This window comes from Herpailurus yagouaroundi, unplaced genomic scaffold (assembly GCF_014898765.1).
Source record: "Herpailurus yagouaroundi ecotype Mexico unplaced genomic scaffold, PumYag 196, whole genome shotgun sequence".
Lineage (NCBI taxonomy): Eukaryota > Metazoa > Chordata > Mammalia > Carnivora > Felidae > Herpailurus > Herpailurus yagouaroundi.
Genome location: NW_024412427.1, coordinates 3,456,005 through 3,474,779, shown reverse-complemented (window position 1 = coordinate 3,474,779; position 18,775 = coordinate 3,456,005). Strand labels below are relative to the sequence as shown.

General features: G+C 50.4%; 1 protein-coding gene across 13 annotated transcripts in view; it reads left to right on the top strand.

Annotated features, from left to right (window-relative positions):
* Positions 1-1,612: 1,612 nt before the first annotated feature.
* L3MBTL1 (L3MBTL histone methyl-lysine binding protein 1) overlaps positions 1,613-18,775 on the top strand; it is a 34,743-nt gene continuing 17,580 nt past the window's right edge. For 3 of the 13 annotated variants that reach the window (XM_040447020.1, XM_040447017.1, XM_040447014.1), the window contains exons 1-15: positions 1,615-2,842; positions 2,995-3,221; positions 3,541-3,682; positions 3,910-4,060; positions 4,213-4,342; positions 4,980-5,064; positions 12,839-12,927; positions 13,448-13,552; positions 14,451-14,586; positions 14,920-15,029; positions 16,201-16,352; positions 16,785-16,861; positions 17,431-17,516; positions 17,716-17,826; positions 18,293-18,407. In XM_040447020.1, coding sequence (XP_040302954.1) covers positions 2,707-2,842; positions 2,995-3,221; positions 3,541-3,682; positions 3,910-4,060; positions 4,213-4,342; positions 4,980-5,064; positions 12,839-12,927; positions 13,448-13,552; positions 14,451-14,586; positions 14,920-15,029; positions 16,201-16,352; positions 16,785-16,861; positions 17,431-17,516; positions 17,716-17,826; positions 18,293-18,407 — 1,852 coding nt within the window. In that variant the 5' untranslated portion in view covers positions 1,615-2,706. Of the gene's footprint in view, positions 2,843-2,994; positions 3,222-3,540; positions 3,683-3,909; positions 4,061-4,212; positions 4,343-4,979; positions 5,065-12,838; positions 12,928-13,447; positions 13,553-14,450; positions 14,587-14,919; positions 15,030-16,200; positions 16,353-16,784; positions 16,862-17,430; positions 17,517-17,715; positions 17,827-18,292; positions 18,408-18,775 lie in introns of all 13 variants that reach the window. The other 10 variants (XM_040447018.1, XM_040447026.1, XM_040447025.1 and 7 more) reach the window with 7 other exon arrangements.

Here is an 18,775-nt window from a genome sequence, read left to right as displayed (position 1 = left end):
AGTAACCACACTGACTTTTTTTTTTTTAATTTTTTTTGATTCTGTTTATTTTTGAGAGAGAGAGAGACAGAGAGACAGAGAGACAGAGAGACAGAGTGAGAGCAGAGGAGAGGCAGACAGAATCTGAAATAGGCTCCAAGCTCTGAGCTGTCAGCACAGAGCCCGACGTGGGGCTCGAACTCACGAACTACAAGACCATGACCATGACCATGACCAAGTCTGACGCTCAACTGACTGAACCACTCAGGCATCCTACCACATTGACTCTTAATGACTGCCAAGGTTTTGAGTAAAAAGATTGACTCTATTGAAAAGCACTTAAAATGGTACATCAGCTGTGCAAAACAAAATAAGGAGAATTGAAATTCAGGGAGTTCTATTTTATAATTTTAACACGGGACACACCTTGGTTTGAACGTTGCCTGAATTAATCAGGTTATGTATCTAGCCGTTGCCTACCTGATTACATACTCTATAATACAGAGGATGGACTCTATTTTAAGGAAGAAAATCTGGAAAATAAATGAATGCACAAGAATAGCAGGAGGGAGGCTGGGAGAGACAGTGAGCACTGTAAGCTGATTTTGCCAACAAGCTACCAAGCTTCCTGGGATTTCTGTTAAAAGGGAGTGGAGTTGGATTTGTCGAAGGTCTGCTCTGCTGCTACCAAGACTTTACGTATTTTGTCCATTTAGTCTTCACCACAGCCATTTGAGGCATATACCGTTGCCACATTTTACACATGAAGAAACTGAGGCTCAAAGAGGGTAAGCTACTTAGAAGCACAGGTGTAAGTGGTGGAGCTGAGATTCATAGTCTTAAGTCAGTCTTAAGCCTAGGCTATGTTTTCCTTTAACGTGTATGCCAGAAGCCATTGTCAATTACTGCTAACTCCTTAAAGCAACCCAGTATCAATCACATATGCAGAGCTTTTTATTAACAAGTTGAAATTACTGAAATACAACACATTTTTTTAGCACCTACTGTGTGCAGGCACTATTCTGAGGACTGGCCATAGAGCAGTGGCCAAGACAGATAACAAATCTTTGCCTTCATGGAACTTCTATCTCAGTGGGGTTGACTGATCAAACACAAATAAGTAAATGAAGATCATTATTGATTGTAATGAAGGATGTGAAGGAAATAAACACAGTAATGGGATAGGCAGTAGTGGAATGGGTGAGGGGTGTGCTGCTTTAAATTGAATGGCCAGGAAAGACCTCTTCTGAGGAGATGGCCACTGAGCCAAGGCCTGGAGGATGGGAGGGGGACAGCCAAGCAAAGAGGATGGGGAAGAGCATTCTAAGCAGAGGGAACAGCAAGGATCAAGGGCTCTGTGGTGGGAATGTTTGTTAATCAACAGAAGGAAACCAGTGTTTGTTGAGGGTGGAGAACAGGGGAAGATTGATGGAGGATAAGGTCAGAGGGGAAGACGGGTCAGATTCTATAGGATAAAGCACTTGGATTTTGTTCTAAGGACAGTGGAGAGCCATAGAAGAATTTTAGATAGGGAAATAATGTGATTCGGTTTACATTTTTAAAGCTTTCTCTTGCCTGGGAATAGACTATAGGGGGCAGGCAAGGAAGGAGGGAAATGAGTTAGGAGGCAGTTTCTCAAGTCCAAGGAGAGCTGATAGCAGTTGGCACTAGTGTGGCAGCAAGGAAATGGAGAGAAGTTGTCAGACTTTGAGATGTGTTTTGTAGGTAGTGCCGACAGGCCAATTATAATATGTGTACAGTTTTGCTGTATAATACAGTAACTGTGGTCACTGTGGCTATTCCAATTTAAATGAAGATTAAAAAAATTCAGTTCTTTGTTCACACTAGCCACATTTCGAGTGCTCCGTAACCACGTGTGGCTAGCGACTACTGTGTTGGACAATATAGGCCTAAGATATTTCTATCATCACAGAAGATTCTACTGGACAGTGCTGGTAAGGCACTAACAGTGGCCAAGATAGTTTAAGAGTTAAGTAAATGATAGATATTAAATATATTTGTTATGTCATTAGGTGTTTTTTCCCCATATATTTACCTGTTCAACCACCTCTGTATTAAATGCCTCTTTCGCCCTTGCATTTTATTTATAGCAAACTCATGCACTGTCTGGGCTCTCAGATACCTCTGTGCTCTTCACATGCATGCATTTGTTCAACAGATGTTAAACGGTGTGCACTCTGTGCTTGGGGTTGAAGGATTGTGGGCAGGTGTTATAAAGGACTGTGATCAGGAAAGATCATCTCCCAGGAAAATGGACCTTGTGAGTGAGAGAGAACCTGGTACTTGAGGGCTCTAAATTTCCAGAGGGAGAAGGGATTGATTCTAGTGGGGCTGGAGGTCAGGGTTGAGAGAGGGGAGTTTGGACTTAGCCTGGGCTATGCCGTGACAGCTGGCCAGACAGAACCTCGGCCCAAGACCTACTCCCCAGAGTCAGTTCAGAACATCACAGTTTACAGAGCACCCTCACGCATGCCCATTTCCCAGAGTCTGGGGGAGATGCAGGGCCTGGCCAGAGCCCTCATCTGGGTGACCTGGTTGGAGCCAGGAGCCAGAGTTTATGTTGGTCTCCTAAGACAGTCTGCTCTACCTAGGGTTGAGGATTTTCTCTTCAGGTTGCCAGCCTGAGGGTGACCAGCTGCTCCTCAAAGAAGCCCCCTCCCACCCTGATTGCCATAGGGGTTGTCTTCAGCTTGTAGGCCTACCAGGATGGAGGGGAATGCCGAAATGGAGATGCTGAGGACACTGAAGGGGCCCTCCACAGGAGAGGTCAACGTGCACCTGGTGGCCAGAGACAGCTCAGGTTCTGGCTCTCACCTGCCCACTACTGCCTTCATCATCCCAGGTGGGCCAAGCCAGGGGTCTGGGGAGAAGGAGCATACCTGCTTAGGCAGGTATGGATCCTGAGAAAGACAAACCTTCACCTGCCCACACACATGCATGGGGCACGACCACCAGGCTTACCTGTGTCATGACAGTCCGTGTATTTGTTCACAGCCAGCTCGGCCACCCTTGGCCTGCCCAGCAGTGCCCTAGACGTGTCCTGTTTTCCGCGGGAACCAATCCATGTGGGCGCTCCGGAGCGAGTGGCGGGCAGTGTACCTGTCACGGCCACCGTTCTGCCGCAGTTAAGCGCCGGGCCTGTGGCCAGCTCCAGCGCCACCACAGTGCGGCTCCTGGAGTGGACGGAGGCCGCGGCCCCGCCTCCTGGGAGCGGCCTGCGGGTCAGTGTCTGTGGGGATTGGCGGGCCCCCGGCGAGCCGCACCTGAGGGGCGGGGCCAGCGGGCCAGGGGCGGGGCTCGAGGCGAAGGAGGGGGAAGGGGCCTCGGTGAAGGGTTCCGGGGTGCGGCTTTGAGTGCGGGACTCTAGGGGCATGGCTGGGGTGGAGGCGCTCGGAGTCTGGAGGGCTGCTGGGGGCGTGGCTTGGAGCCTGGCACCCAGAGCCGAGCCTTGCGGAGTAAGGCGGCTTGAGGGGACTGTGCCGAGTGGGGACGGGTCGAGGGGGTACAGGAGTCCTGTCCTCAGACCGTCCTGCGCTCCAGTTCCGGATAAGCGAGTACGCACCGCTGAACATGGTAGGAGCAGAGCAGCCCCCGAGCCCAGAGCTGCGGCCAGAAGGTGTGGCCGAGTATGAAGATGGCGAGGCCCCGGCGGGAGGTGGCGATGCGGGCACCCAACAGCCCGGTAGGACCCCCACCCACCAAGTCCCCAGACTGGGGCCTTGCACGGTTGGGGCGAGGCCCGAGCTCCCCAAGGAGTTTCCATGGTTAGGGGTTGGGGTGAGGGTGCCCTGGTTCTGTGAGTGCACCCAGGGATTGGTCCTGAGGGGGCGTGGGCTCTGAGGTGGGCGGGGCCTGACAGGTGCCGCTGTGGTGGGTGGGAGGCCTGAGGCCCCTTTGGCGCCCCCGCAGCGGACCTCCCCCAGGACCCTCCAGAAGATCCCCCGCAGGACCCCCCAGAAGATGATGGGAACTGTCGGTGCCAGGAGTGTGGACCTCAGCAAAGCGCAGGTCCGGATCCCGGTTCTTCCAATGATGACTGCCCACCGCTGTTCCAAGAGCGGTAAGGGGGGGGGGGGGGGCCCCAACCCCCCACGTGCTGTGGCTGTGGGGCGGGGGGGCGGGGGAGGCAAGCCCTCTTCCTGTTCAGGGCTTAGGAGAGGGACTGGGTGGTGCAGGGTGGGTGCTTCCTTCTCTCAGGCCTTCCTCCCTCAGGTCAGTCATAGTGGAGAACTCCGGCCAGAGCTCCAGCACCAGCGCTTCTGAACTCCTCAAACCCATGAAGAAGAGGAAGCGCAGGGAATACCACAGCCCATCAGAGGAGGAGTCGGAGCCAGAGGCCTTGGTAGGAAGAGGGCAGTGGGGAGGGAGAGCAGAGGCTAGAGACTGCCTCAGTTCCCACGACCCTCTCTGTTAATCCAGGCTGTGGGGCTGGGCCAGAGAAGACACATGATGGCTCACTCATCATATTTTTGGGGTCCCATTTTGATTCAGGTCCTGTACTTGGTTAGAGGAAAATGATTAAATCACCCTCCTGCTTTCTGGAGCTCCCATCTCAGTCTCGTGTCAGGGCTAAGTGACATTCACATAAAGCAGCACCCAAGTAGGTGTGTAGGCAGATGGAAAGCTCCATCACCGGAGCCCAGTCACAAGGCCGGAGGCCTGGGAGCACAGGGCTCTAGTTGCAGAGAAGCTGGAAGAGACAGAGCATGAAAGTTCCAGTGGGCAGGTAAAATCCACACAGAGCAGTTCTGAGGGGAATGAGGAAGATTGTCATCAGACTGCGTCACTAGGGGCTGTATGGTCATGTGAGTGCACCTCAACCTCATAAGGGGTTGTCCGCTGGAGCTGTGTTCCAGCTGGTAGCCTAGCAGAAATTCCACTTGTTTGTGACTGAACACCGTGTGGCCAGGGAGCCAGGCAGGGGAATAGAGTCTGGAACTTCAACCCTTGAGGACAGGAATAAGGCTTGCCTTCCACAGGAGAAGCAAGAAGAAGGAAAGGATCCAGAGGGACAGCCTGCTGCTAGCACCCCGGAAAGTGAGGAGTGGAACAGCAGCCAGCCTGGTATGGTGGCCTGTGTGTGTGTGTATATATATTGGTGCGATGTGTGTATATGCTTTTGGAGGTGTGAGGCTGGGAGTATGGGTTAGGAATGTGATGGTGGGTGGTATATATATAGATGAGTATGAACTGGTGTATGTGAGACAGAGGGAGAAAAAATGAGCGAGAGAGACAATGATTCTGATTTATGTGCTGGTATGCGTATATGGGGAGAACTGTATCATGTAGTTGTGTATTCTCTATTATCTACTTGTGAATAGGCCTCACTGCCAGGCTCAGTATCCAAAGACTTAAACAGCTTTTAATGGCACCACATGGCATTGCTTCCCTTTGGTGGTGTGAGCAAGTTCATACCAGTCATTCCTCTGACCTTGCTATTTGGGCCTCCATTCTGGCCCTTTGGTTCCAAGAAAAGTGGAACAAAAGTCATTCATAGTCAGCTCTGGCCCTCAGCCCTTCTCCATTCCCATGTGACAACAGTCCGCTAAGCTAAGTAACATTTATCACACTTCTTGTTTAATGTCTACCTTCCTCCCTCAAAGCTGTATTAATCGGGGCGCCTGGGTGGCGCAGTCGGTTAAGCGTCCGACTTCAGCCAGGTCACGATCTCGCAGTCCGGGAGTTCGAGCCCCGCGTCAGGCTCTGGGCTGATGGCTCAGAGCCTGGAGCCTGTTTCTGATTCTGTGTCTCCCTCTCTCTCTCTGCCCCTCCCCCGTTCATGCTCTGTCTCTCTCTGTCCCAAAAATAAATAAACGTTGAAAAAAAAAAAAATTAAAAAAAAAAAAAAGCTGTATTAATCATTGTATCCTCGGTACTTAGCTTAGCGACTGGTGTTGAGTAGACTCTCAATAAATGTTTATTCAGTGCATGAATGGATGAGTTGTATGTTGGTGGTTCCACTTGGACCATGGTTCAGTTGCATGATTTACTGTCTTTCCTGTCCCAGAGAGAGCCAGAGGCTGAGGTGAGTTCTTAAGACATTCTGCCTTGACAGATCATTGCCAGCCAGAGGAACCCAGGCTGTGCCCAGGGTTCCGAACTCTGTAGTGCCTATTGGAAATTTTGCCCATCACATCCAAACCAAATTTTCACTGCTGTCTCTCACCCAAGGCTCTCACATCAGAAGCCGAAAGCGTAGCTCTCATTGGTTTATGACCTCTTAAGTCTTATTCAGAGGAAGGAGACAGTGTCTAACTCCTCAAGACAGTGGTTCAACTGCTCTGTCTTACTTAGGGAGCTAGATTCATGAATCAGCATTCTTTTAGCTGGGTCCTCTTGTCCAGTACAGAGTTATCTTTTGATTCATACTTCTCACCATACTGCTCACCATCTTCTGGATATTTTCCCTTTTCTGTCTTTTTTCCTTTTTTCAAGGAAAGATATTCTGTTAGTCAACAGAAGTTTGCATTTATGGCTAAATTTTTTCCCACTCATTTTTGGGGTCTTTTGGCAGAAGAATCTAGGGCTCAGGGTGGGGGTGGCAGGTTTGCTTGAGTGTCCTGTGTGTGTGTGGAGAATCTGTGTTCTGTTTACACTGTTTGGCGGTTAGATGGCCAGCTGCTGGGCTCATGACTGACGTTATCTAGTCCTCACAGGATGTTCCAATAGTTTACGGTTTAGAGCCGTGTAACTCATGTGTGTACTCAGGCACTCTCTCTCTCTCTCTCTCTCACATATATCTGCTTTATCGTTGCAACAGCCACTTTGTTTGAAGAATCGTTTTCTAACACACCATGGTAAAAGTCTTTACAGTATATTTAGTCATTAACAGTTATTCTGATATTCTCATGTCCCCTCTCGTTCTGCCCACATCCAGATCAGGTGGGATTCTTTGGGGTCAACTTGTTACAGCCTTTTCACATTCAGAGCAGTCCTGCAAGCATCTTCTTCTGTTTCCTTATAGTTGCCTGAGACATACATTTTTGCCCATTCTTAATCAAGTTGTTTATCTTCTTATTATTGATTCTTTATATAGTCTGGATATAAGTCCTTTATCAAACATATATGCTAAAAAAAATATTTTCTCCCAGTCTTTGGCTTGCTTTTTCCTTTCTAAATGATGTTTTCTGAGGAGCGGAATGTTTTCATTCTGATTGGTGTCTGCTCTATCCAGTTTTCGCAGTTAGTGCTTCATATGTATTTTTACAAGGTACAGGTTTTTTTAGCGGCTTTATTGAGATGGAATTCATAAACCATGCAGTCCATCCATTTGAATTGTACAATTCAGTGGGTTTTCGTGTACTCACAGAGTTGTGTAACCACCACCACAATCAATTTCAAAACATTTTTTTCATCACTCCAAAAAGAAACCCTGGGTCCCTTAGCTATCATTCCCCCCAAAACCACCAATACCCCTGTAGTCCTAGGCAACCCCAGGTTTATTTTCTGTGGATGTGGATTTGCCTAGTCTGGACATTTCACATACATGGGATCACATAATATGGTGGCTCTTTGTGACTGGCTTCTTTCACCTAGCACAGTGTTTTAAAGGTTTATCCATGGGGTAGCGGCCATTGGTACCCCATTCCTTTCTATTGCTGAGTAATATTCCATTGTGTGGTTATATCACACTTTGTTTATTTATTGATTGATGGATATGGGGTGCTTCCACTTTGGGGCTATTATGAGTAATGCTGATATGAATATCCATGTGTAAGTTTTTGTGTGGATATGTTTTCATTCTTCTTGATTGTGTACCCAGGAGTGAATTGCTGGGTTATATGGTAACTCTATGTTTAGCCTTTTAAGGAACTGCTAGACTGTATTCCTAAGTGGCTGTGCCATTTTACATTCCCACCAGTTTCAGAGTTCCAGTTTATTCACACCCTCATCAATGCTTGTTATTGTCTCTTTTTTATTATAGCCATCCTCGTGGGTGTGAAGTAATATCTCATTGTGGTTTTGATTTGCATTTCACTGATGGCTAATGATGTTGAGCATCTTTTCATGTGCTTATTGGCCATTTATATATTTTCTTTAGATAAATATTTATTCAGATCCATGCCATTTTTTAATTTGGTATAGGAAACACATTTTATATTGAAATACAAAGAGTGTGCCGTAAAGTTGGGGAGCAAGTTGAGAATATGAGTGTGTGCTTTGGTACAAGTCATTTATCAGTAGGACTCTTACAACAGTGCCTTCTTAACTGAGGTCCCTAATCTAAATTTATGTGCAAAATTCTGTGAATTGCTTATTTTTCTGGGTAGATGGTCCATGACTTTCATGAGATTTTCAGAAAGGTCCATTTGCACTTACTAGAAACTGAAGGCCAAGTGAAGAATAGACCATAGCATTATGGAGCCCAGCCTCTTTGGCTTGGTGTTCCCAGGCATAGATCCTTGCCAGGTACATGTTGACCTCAAGTGGCCGGCTCTTGATTAAGTTTTCTGTCTTGAAATGAACTGATTCTGAACTGGCTAACCATGCTGCAGAAGAGATAGGCAAATACTGGCTAACCATACCGCAGAAGAGATAGGCAAATACGTGTTTCTGTGGCAAATTTAAAACAAAAAGATCCAGCACATGGTTGGCACCCTGGTGACTACTTGTGATTGGTTGTTCTTGAGCCATAGCATTCTGTTCTTTAGGTTTTCCTTCTCTCCTGTAGACCTTAGAGTGGAAAGTCTGGCTAGAACCATTAATCTGCGAATTATCTCCACCTAAACTACTGAAGCAGCGCTCAAGAAGCGTCCCAAGAGAGTCAGCACAAAGAGAGGAAATGGGAAGCAATTGGTGTATTTCTTGGGTTCCCATCATTTAGGAGCAGGGTTGGGGTGGGAGAAAGAACCACCGATGGCAAGAGAAGAGGAAGAAGATACAGCTAAGAGAGTGCAGCAAGAAGGAAGTGCTCAGATGGAAGGGGGCTTGGTAGCACAGGGACATCAAGACATTTGAGGAATGAGGGGTGCCTGCATGGCTCAGTTGGTTAAGCCTCGGATCATGATCTGACGGTTCATGAGTTCGAGCCCTGTATTGGGCTCTGTGCTGACAGTGCAGAGCCTGCTTAGGATTCTCTCCCTTCCTCTCTCTCTGTCTCTCCCTCTCTGTCTCTCTCTCTCAAAAATACATAAATAAACTTTAAAGAGAGAGAGAAGGCACCTGGGTGATTCAGTCAGTTAAGCGTTTGACTTTGGCTCAGATCATGATCTCACAGTTTGTGAGTTCAAGTCCCACATCAGGCTCTCTGCTGTCAGCACAGAGCCCTCTTCGGAGCCTCTGTCCCCCTCTCTTTCTCCTCCTCCCCTGCTCTCTCTCTGTCTCTGTCTCTATCAAAAATAATGAATGAAAAAAAATTTTTTAAACAGGTAGTTATGGAATAGTATAATAACTGTTGTGGTTGAGGTATGTAGGTACAAAGGACTGTCACGGAACAAGTGCTGCCTCATAAAGCCAAGGAAGGCTGCACAGGGTAGGTGGGATGATGTTACTTCCCTCTGTGCGTCTATACATCCATACATCCCTGCTTCCATACATCCAGTCGTCCACATATCCGTGCATGCACACATACATCCTCCTAGTCATTCACTTAACAAACAATTGGTGATTATCTTTCTGTGTAAAACCCTGTGCTAGTGCCGGAGCTGTGGGTGAGAAGAAGATAAGAGGTTGGGACACAGTGGGGACAGCATCTATGAGGCAGAGGGATGAGGATGTGCAAAGGCACAGAAGCACACAGGGACGTGGAAATGCATGGTAAGCTAGTCACTGACAGCTTTGTGTGCTGCAGAAAGGTGTTTGGACTTTTGGTTGTAAATCAGAAGCCATTGTGGATGTAAAGCAAAGAAAGAAATGATTTTTATTTTAGAGCTATTCTGGCAATAGACTGAATCTGAGGCGGAGAGATCAGTCCAGGGGCTCTTGAACCAGGCTCAAAGTGAGACCAACAGTGAGCATAGAGAGAGGTGGGGATAGGTTCGAGAGACAGGTAGAAGTTGGAGTCAGCAGAACTCAGGGACTGAAGGAGGCTGGGCGTGAAAAAAGAGACATAAAGGATCCCTCTCATGTTCCTGGCTTATGTGACTGAATGGATACTCGTGCCATCGACCAGGATGGACTAGACTGAGAAGACCACAGCTTTGGCAGAGAAGTTATGAATTTGGTTTTGGACAGCTTGAGCTAGCTGAAGAAACTGCTAGTCAAGAGCATCTAGTCTAAGGAAGCAGGAATAAGCAAAGGAGCATTTCTGGAAGTCAAAAGAGGATGAGTACCACAGCTGGCCTATGCGGTACCTTGACACACATTGTAAACAGGTGCCCTTTCTGAGCAGACCCAATTAGAAAAAGGCAACCTTTTTTCACAGTAGACTTAGCCACATGGCTCGGCAAGGAGCCTAGGCTGGATTTCAGCCCATTCACCCTCTTGGCTGGGCACCTGTGTACAGTGTGCATACTGTACAACTGTACGCAGAAGCGTTGGGACTCATCTGGTCTTGAGGATGTAGCTAACAGCTCAGCCTGTTGTTCACCATGGGAAAAGGATGCAGGAAACCAGAGGAGGCTGGGGCTTGGTCAGGGAGGAGACGTCTAGTCATTACTGAAGGGTTTAGTAGTCAGACCTCTCTCCACTGGATTCCATTTCTCATCTCTTTTCTCATCTGTGAAAAGGATTACCATGAGTCCTACCTATCTCCTTGAGACATTGTGTGAAGATTAAAGGGGGCCACATATGTGAGGTCTCTGAGGCATCCCTGTACCCCCAGTTTCTGGCACCAGCCTTGGCACACAGGAAGCCCCACTCAATGGTGAAGCCTTCACTCAGTGGTGAAGGAATGGTTAAGGGAAATGGAAATGGTGGTGATGGTAAACTGTAAAGTCTATATACCTGTTATGCATTGTGACTAGTGAGAGAATGCAGATAATAAAGGGTTAGGGAGGCAAGTGGCATGGTTGGGGGTTGGAAGGGTAAGACACAGAAGATGGGGAGGCCAGAGGTCTCTACTGTGGCCTGGGCAGCAGAGGAGGGGTGTCTTAGAGCTTGGCCACATTGGAGTGTGGCTGAGGGGAGAAGAACTTAGAGTTAGGAGCCCAGGAGGGGCAGAGCTTCCTGAGGTGAGAAGTCCAACAAGTGGCTCATGGACGGTTTAGGAAGAGTGAGAAGTGAGAACGTCTGGGGAGAAAGGCTCAGGGGTTGTGAAGGGCTGGTGATAATAGTGGTGATTTGGAAAAAGTGAAGAGGTATTATGCAGGATAACGTAGAATGGCAGTGGCAAGACGCGGGGAGACGATGCCAGGGCTGGCGTCCCAAAGCCTACTCTCTCCTCCTTTGGCATGCTCTGTAAGTCTGGATAAAGACCAAGTGGGAGAACTGAGGATTTCTTGATGGAACACAAGTGATGTGTTCAAGGGACAATCCAGGTTTCACTCAGGACAGAGGGTAGTGGGAAGAGATGTACTCTGGGTTGGTGTATAGGTGTAGATCTCTGAGACAGTCTGATGGCTTGGTTGATCAGTTGATGAAGAAAAGACTTGCTTTGGCCCAGCTGGGTCAGATGGTGGGGATCTCAAGGCTCAGTACAGTGGCCAGGGAACTTAGGCAGCTCCTAGGGAGATGCTTCTAGCCACTGCGGTTCCAGCTAAAGAAGAAAAGCTTCTTCCTGAGTAACAAATCACTCCACATCTGAATGATCCAGGGCAGTAGCCAAGAGAGCCAGAGCACAGCAGAGCTAGAATCCAGATCAGACAGACTTCATGGAACCCTAGGAAGACCAGTAACACAAGACCAGCACTTTGCATTTCAAGAAGATCTTTTACTCACAGCATTTCATTTACTTCTGCAAATGACTCCCTGTGGTAGATGAAGTTGTCTGCATATCTTAGATGACAAAATTGAGTCAGTGAAGTTTCTAGAAGAAGCTGGAGCTATTTACCCAAGGGATATGAATTGATTTTTGCAGGTTTTTGCCTCTTTCATTATCTGTAGCCTTCAGCTAAAGGCAGCTCAGGCTGACCTTGTGAGCCTACCTTACACATTGCCACCTATTCTAGTCTTTAAAGGATGTTTCTCTCTGTTCTGTAGGCCTGGTCTCCATCTTACACTAACCTGAAGGTCCCATAGGGAAGTTTCTCTCCCTCTCCCCAGGAGGGATCTCCTCTGGATATTCCTAACCACAGTGTGTGTGTGTGTGTGTGTGTGTGTGTGTGTGTGTGTGTGTGCGCGCGCGCGCGCGCGCACAGGTGCGTACACACATGGCATGTGTATGTCAAGGAGGGCCATGGAATCAGTCTGTACTCTGTGGGCATACTAAGCACACATATAACATACTTGTGTATCTGTGTGTACCTGTGTGTGTTTAGAGGAAGAAGATTCGAAAAAAGAGAGTTTCTCATTTCTGTGTGACCTTGCTCCTCCATTTCTTCCTCCTTCCATGGTTTCTGTCTCATTTCTCTTTTTCCTCTTCTATCCCTGTGAGCTTAGGTGGCACTGTGATGAATTCCTCTGGCTCAGGACTTGTCACTGGGCTTTGTCAGAAAACTGAGTCCCTCTGTGGGACCTCAATTTAATTGCTAAATAATACAAAGTACTTTTGCTAACGGTGGTCTGGGGATGAGGGTGGGGCAGACAGAATCTGGTGCAGCCCCGCCTGAGACTGAGTCTCCCCTGAAGTCTGAACCCCTGCTGTCCGGTGCTGGCATGGCTGGGAGGGCCCAGAGGGCAGCATGTGATCGTAGACAAAGGTTTGTTTTGGAGGTAAGGTAGAGATGAGTCAGGGGAAACTCAGGAGAAGAATCTATCGGGAGTAGTCCAGAGGTTAAGTCTGTCTGTCTCCTGTCCACAGCATCAGGGGAGAAGAAGGAAGGCTGGTCGTGGGAGCCCTACCTGGAGGAGCAGAAGGCTGTCACCGCCCCTGTCAGCCTCTTCCAGGACGTGAGTCAGGCAATTTCTACCTAGGAAGAGCTTGCATACCCAGTCCAGGAACTCACCACCAACCTCAGACCTTCTGGTGTTCTGTGTGTCTGATATCCCTCAAAAGACTGGTAGAATGGAAGGGGGAGAGGCTGGTTAGGGTCCCAGAGTAGAGAAGGGCTCACTCTTGAGAGGCGCCCAGGATAGGAGGAAGTAGAGAGGTGGGACCCTGGCTCACTCATCACTGGACCTGTGGACTTTTGAATCCTGGTACCTTCTGCTCAGTTCTTGTATGCGGATCTCTCTATGACTTGGGTAAGAGCAAGCCCTTAAATCCAGCCCTGACTTAGCCCACATTTTTGAGAGGACCTGGGAGCTAGTGTGTCCTGCTGTGGATCCCTGTACTAAAGATTCCCAAATAAGCTAACACTTTGGTAATACCAGGCGGGTGGGGTCTAAAGGCAGCTCCTTCACCCCAAGCCCACTAGGCAAGGCTAAGGCTGGATGGAGGCTGGGTCCTCTCCAATCTGTGCGTTGACAGTACCAGGCGGTCACTCATAATAAGAATGGCTTCAGACTGGGCATGAAGTTGGAAGGCATCGACCCTCAACACCCGTCCATGTACTTCATCCTCACAGTGGCTGAGGTGAGCTGAGACTTGCTCCCATATTCTGGTGATGTCTCTCTGGGTAGCCTGATGGGGACTGCTAGGGACATGGAGGTCCTGACTCAGATGACGGAGACACTGCCCTGCCCTCAGAAAGCACCCAGTCTTTAGGGGGTTATGGTGGAACCCACCGAAAGCTAAAATAGGAACAAAACCTAAATATTGGGCGTGGAGACGTTACTGAATGGTGCATCCTGCAGTGCTGGGGGAGCCTGAGGAGGAGGGATCCCGAGGGCAGAGGTGTTGGCATGAGTCCAACCATGATCTTGTCCTCTGGGAGCTCACACTTGTGTGGGAATCAGCCAGATAAACACATCAGCAGCTTACCACACGGGGCAGCAGATGTGAGCAGGGCAGCCCCAAGGGGGCAAGAGGAGCTTCATAGAGGAAAGGCCTCCTGCCAAGCATTGAGGGATAAATTGTGAGTGAGTAGGTGTTCCAGGCAGAAGAAGCAAAAGTCATGGGCATAGAACAGGGAGCCAAGTTCAAGGAGCTGCCATCAGCTTAGTGAGGTCACAGCAGTGTGAGGGGGGAGCAGTGAGAGACGGTAGCAGAAGGAAGGGTCATCAGGGGCCCTCTGAACAGGCCTGAGCCTCGGTAGGTGCCCTTGCTGTTCTGTCCAGGACTCAAAAGGGCAGGAGGATGTCCTAGACTCTGCCTGTCTCACATGCAGACTCGGCTCATGAGTACATGATCTGTCCTCAATGCAGGATGGGAGAGTGTGGGGCAAGGTTCAGGATGGGGGAAGAGTGGTGGGCTGGGGACCTTGCTAGCGTTCGAGACCCTGAGACCACCAGGCTGTGCCAGGAGAGGTGAGGGAGAGGGAGTGGGAGTCTGCTGGCATCAGAGTCCCTGTGATTCCCCCTCATGGGGCTAGGTGTGTGGCTACCGCCTACGTCTACACTTCGATGGGTATTCCGAGTGCCATGACTTCTGGATCAATGCCAACTCCCCTGACATTCACCCTGCTGGCTGGTTTGAGAAGACTGGGCACAAACTGCAGCCCCCCAAAGGTAAGGCCTAGCCAGGTTGGTCACAGTGAGGCAGTGAGCCCTCAGACCCATTGGTTCTTCCCTGTGGGACCTTCTCCCCTGTTCCCCGTTCCACCACTAGCCTCTTTTAATCTCACCCTGCTGTGACTAGGCCCCAGGGCTTCTGCTTTGCCCTTGCCCTTGGAGTGACGACCCAGGTCATGTCCCACCTCAGCAGGGTCTCCCTGGGCAGGTTCTTGAGGGTTGGGAGGTCCTTGGGCTTTCCTGATTCTGCTGCTTCAGCGCGGGATGTCCTCGTGATGGCCCAGCCTCTGTCTGCACGGCACTCTGTTCTTCCCCGCCTGAGGGGCCTAGGTTACAAGGAGGAGGAGTTCAGCTGGAGCCAGTACCTGCGCAGCACAAGAGCTCAGGCCGCCCCCAAGCACCTGTTTGTGAACCAGAGCCACGTGAGTGGCCCCGAGCAAGTGAGAGCGTATTCCCACCCTCTGGGACAGAATCCCAGCAGAAGAGAGCTCATCTACCAGTGCTCTCAGCTCACACCAAATGGGAGGGGCACTCTGGGCAGGCCGAGGGCCAGAGGGAGACCTGGTTATGGGGTCTGCCCAGTTTCCCCTCCTCCCTACCGCAGAAACCCTGTCCTCTGGGCACCCACCATCTCAGCCTGGGCACTGGGATGCCACTGTCCTTATTTCTTGCATCGCTTTGCTCTGCAGACCTGGGGGTAAGGTCCAAGCCTCTGTTCTGGGAGCTTGCTTTTTCCTTCCTTTTGACCAACACCGCGACTCTCCCATTTAGTCCCAACGTTCACTCCTTGTCTTTTTCTCTGTTCAAGGCAGCTGGCAACTGTATCCAGCAGTCGAAGTAGCTCCTAATCTCCAGCCAGAAGTCCGCAAGATTTAGGGAACCCCCATTAAAATTGTTACCAGGTCAAGAGTGCAGGGTCCCCAGGGGTCAGGGCGTCCACCATGCCATTCAGGCAGTTACTCTTCTGCCCGGGTCTGGCCCCACAGACCATACCTACAGGTTCCCAGGTGACTGGTGGGGTTCTACCTGCTATTATGAAAGGGAATGCAGACTTTTAAGTCAAACTGTTTAAGTCCCGGTCCCACCATTGACTAGCACTGTGTTCCTGCGCAAATTATGTAATCTATAAAATGGAGATGATAATACTTACCTCCACAGGGTTGTTGCAAAGGTCAAGGGAGGTGATGACTTTTGAAGCTTACGCCCAATGGATGCTCTTCCTCCCCTCTCCCTGCCTCACGACAGCTTCTCCCTCCCAGCACCCACTAGTGACCCAGCTACCTCAATGCAAGCTAGGCCAGGCTGGTCTGTGTAGGAGAGGCTTAGACTCAACCAGACAGACTCTCTGGGTGAATGCGTGGCTTTCTGCCTGTCTCTCATCTTCCACCACAGTGAGGCTTCCTTCCTTGGAGGCCACAAGTTCCCAAGTGGCTCGGGGTTGGGGTTATGATTCTGCCCTGGAAGGACCCTCTTTCTCAGCCTGTTTCTCCTGTGCCCCCTACCCTACCCCACCCCAGGCATAACTCCTGGAGAACCTACTCCTTCCTTTGCCAGTGGGTTCTGGGTTAGTGCTAGCCAGCCTGTTATGGCAGCCTCTCTTCTTGCCCACAGAGTCCCCCACCCCTGGGCTTCCAGGTGGGCATGAAGCTGGAAGCTGTTGACCGCATGAACCCGTCCCTTGTCTGTGTGGCCAGTGTGACTGACGTGGTGGACAGCCGCTTCTTGGTGCACTTTGACAACTGGGATGATACTTACGACTACTGGTAGTGGGAGGGCCCAGACTTGGCTGGGGGCGGTGGAGGGGGGCGGGGGGCGGTGGTGGTGAGGGGATGGTGGGGGCAGGAGGCAATACTTTCAGACCTCAGGCACCATGTAACCCCAACCTGGTCCTGACATTGATATTTGCTCTGGGGCATCACGGACTGTCCTGTGGCTTTGATCTATATCATAAGAAATACAATGCAAAATTAAATGTTTCATCCTAAAAATACCAAGGTTAGGATGAGCAAACCTGTGATTCATGATTTTCCCTTATACGTTATGGTAGTCTTAGAGTTTGTAGTTAATGCTACAGTTTTTTGACTTCATCAGCCGTCTGTGTAGCTCTCACTAAGCAGAATGAGGTTGGGTGCTGGAGCTGTGCTGTCATAGGCCTCAAAGTGTCACTTGGGACAGTGAAGTATTCTTGGTTTCAGGTGTGATCCCAGCAGCCCCTACATCCACCCAGTGGGCTGGTGCCAGAAGCAAGGAAAGCCCCTCACCCCTCCACAAGGTGACCCTGCAGCCTGAGCAAATGCCCCTTTCCAGGCCTGACCCCACAGCCCTCCTCCTGATCCCTTACCTCAGTAGCTGGGTCTTTAGGGTCTGGGTGAGGGGACAGATGTATCCTGGAGCCTCATCGTCTTTGCTTGGGAGTTGAGAAACCTTTGATTTAAGGAGAGACCTGTCAACCCCTGACCTGTTGAGGTTTAAAGGAAGAAAGTTAGACGACCCCCCTCAGCAAGGGAGCAGGAATCCAGAGCAGAGAAAGTGTGTCCTTTCCTTTCAGAGTATTACTCTGATGCACACACAGGAGAGGTTCAGACGGGGCTGGGCTTGAGCTGGAGCAGCAGGACCAAGAAGGGGGAAGGGGGGGCCAGCGTTCCCAGACAGCCCTGTGAACTGCTTGGTGATATGCTTGGTTCCGGCTAGCACTCTTCTGCCTCAGGAGCCCCTGCCAGCAGCTGGCTCTGGTGGTGTTGGGGGGATTGTACCCTGTCTGTTGTCCGGGTCCTGTTTGGGGAGAGAGAACTTCCCTAGTGTGCCACAGTGCCTAGACATTGCTCTCATCCTCTCCTCTAGACTACCCAGACCCTGACAGCTTCTGTTGGGAGAAATATCTGGAAGAAACCGGGGCCTCTGCTGTGCCTACCTGGGCCTTCAAGGTGGTGAGTCAGCTTTCTCTGCCCCCAGAGCTGACCTCTGGGAAGGCATGGAGCACTTGGCCAGCCACATGGAATGGAGGCCAAGTGGAGTGCTCCCCCGTTGGCAGGCCACAATTTCTAAGTCACAGCAGTTGGGCTCCTTTCTTGGGGCCTCAGCTCTACTGAGCTAGGCCTTGGCCTGAAGGCTGCTGTCCCCCTGCAGCGACCCCCACACAGCTTCCTGGTCAACATGAAGCTGGAGGCCGTGGACCGCAGGAACCCAGCCCTGATTCGTGTGGCCAGCGTGGAGGATGTGGAGGACCATCGGATAAAGGTGGCTCCGGGCCCCTCAGGCCAGGGGAGTGGACAGGCTGTTTGGGCAGGAATTCTGTGGACTGGTTAGAGGTCAAGGGCGTGGCATGAGTCAGACATAAGGGAGGCCACAGGTTGTGGGAAGGGAGCTCTACATTCGAGGTGGAAGATCTGGGGTCAAACTTTAGCCTCATCCAGAGTGAGCTTGGGCAAGTCATTTCCCCTCTCTGAGCCTATAAAGTGGGCCTAATGATCCTTTTCCTGTGTGTGGATTGATGGGAGATGCCAGTAACTTAATGAGTAAAGCCCTTGGAAAAAGTGGTGGTGGAGGTGGATTCTGGTGAGGTTGGTGCCTTGGTTCTTCCAATCCAGGATCTTGCTTCTGACAGGCTCCAAGGACGTGGAGAGCCTCCTGGAGCCTGGAGGTCCTCCTGGCTGAGCTGGGCTCCATGAGGAATACCTGACCTCCAAGGGCCTTTCCTCCCCAGCTCCACTTTGATGGCTGGAGTCACGCCTATGACTTCTGGATTGACGCCGACCATCCCGACATCCACCCTGCAGGCTGGTGCTCCAAGACAGGGCATCCTCTGCAGCCTCCTCTCCGTGTGTACCTTTCGGACCTCCTGACCCTTCTCCTACTGATGTCCACCTCAACCCCACAAGCTCTGACGGTCCCCTTCCTGCAGCTTGCCCAGGGGATTCTGACTGTGCACACGTGAACCCTAGTGCCTACAGTGAGCTCTGGAATCCCGCATTTCCCCTGCCTCAGTGGTCTCTGCCACAATGAGCCGTTGTTGGGTTTAGGGTACTGAGATGTGCAGGGCGAGCTCGCTTGGGAGCATGTACCTAGGAAGGAGTTATGCATCCAGGGAGTTCTCTCAGCATCCACCAGAGCCACACAGAGCAGACGTTATGTTTGCTGAGGAAACCAGGTTTCTTTAAATAAAATCCTGATCTCTGCAGGTAGGGTT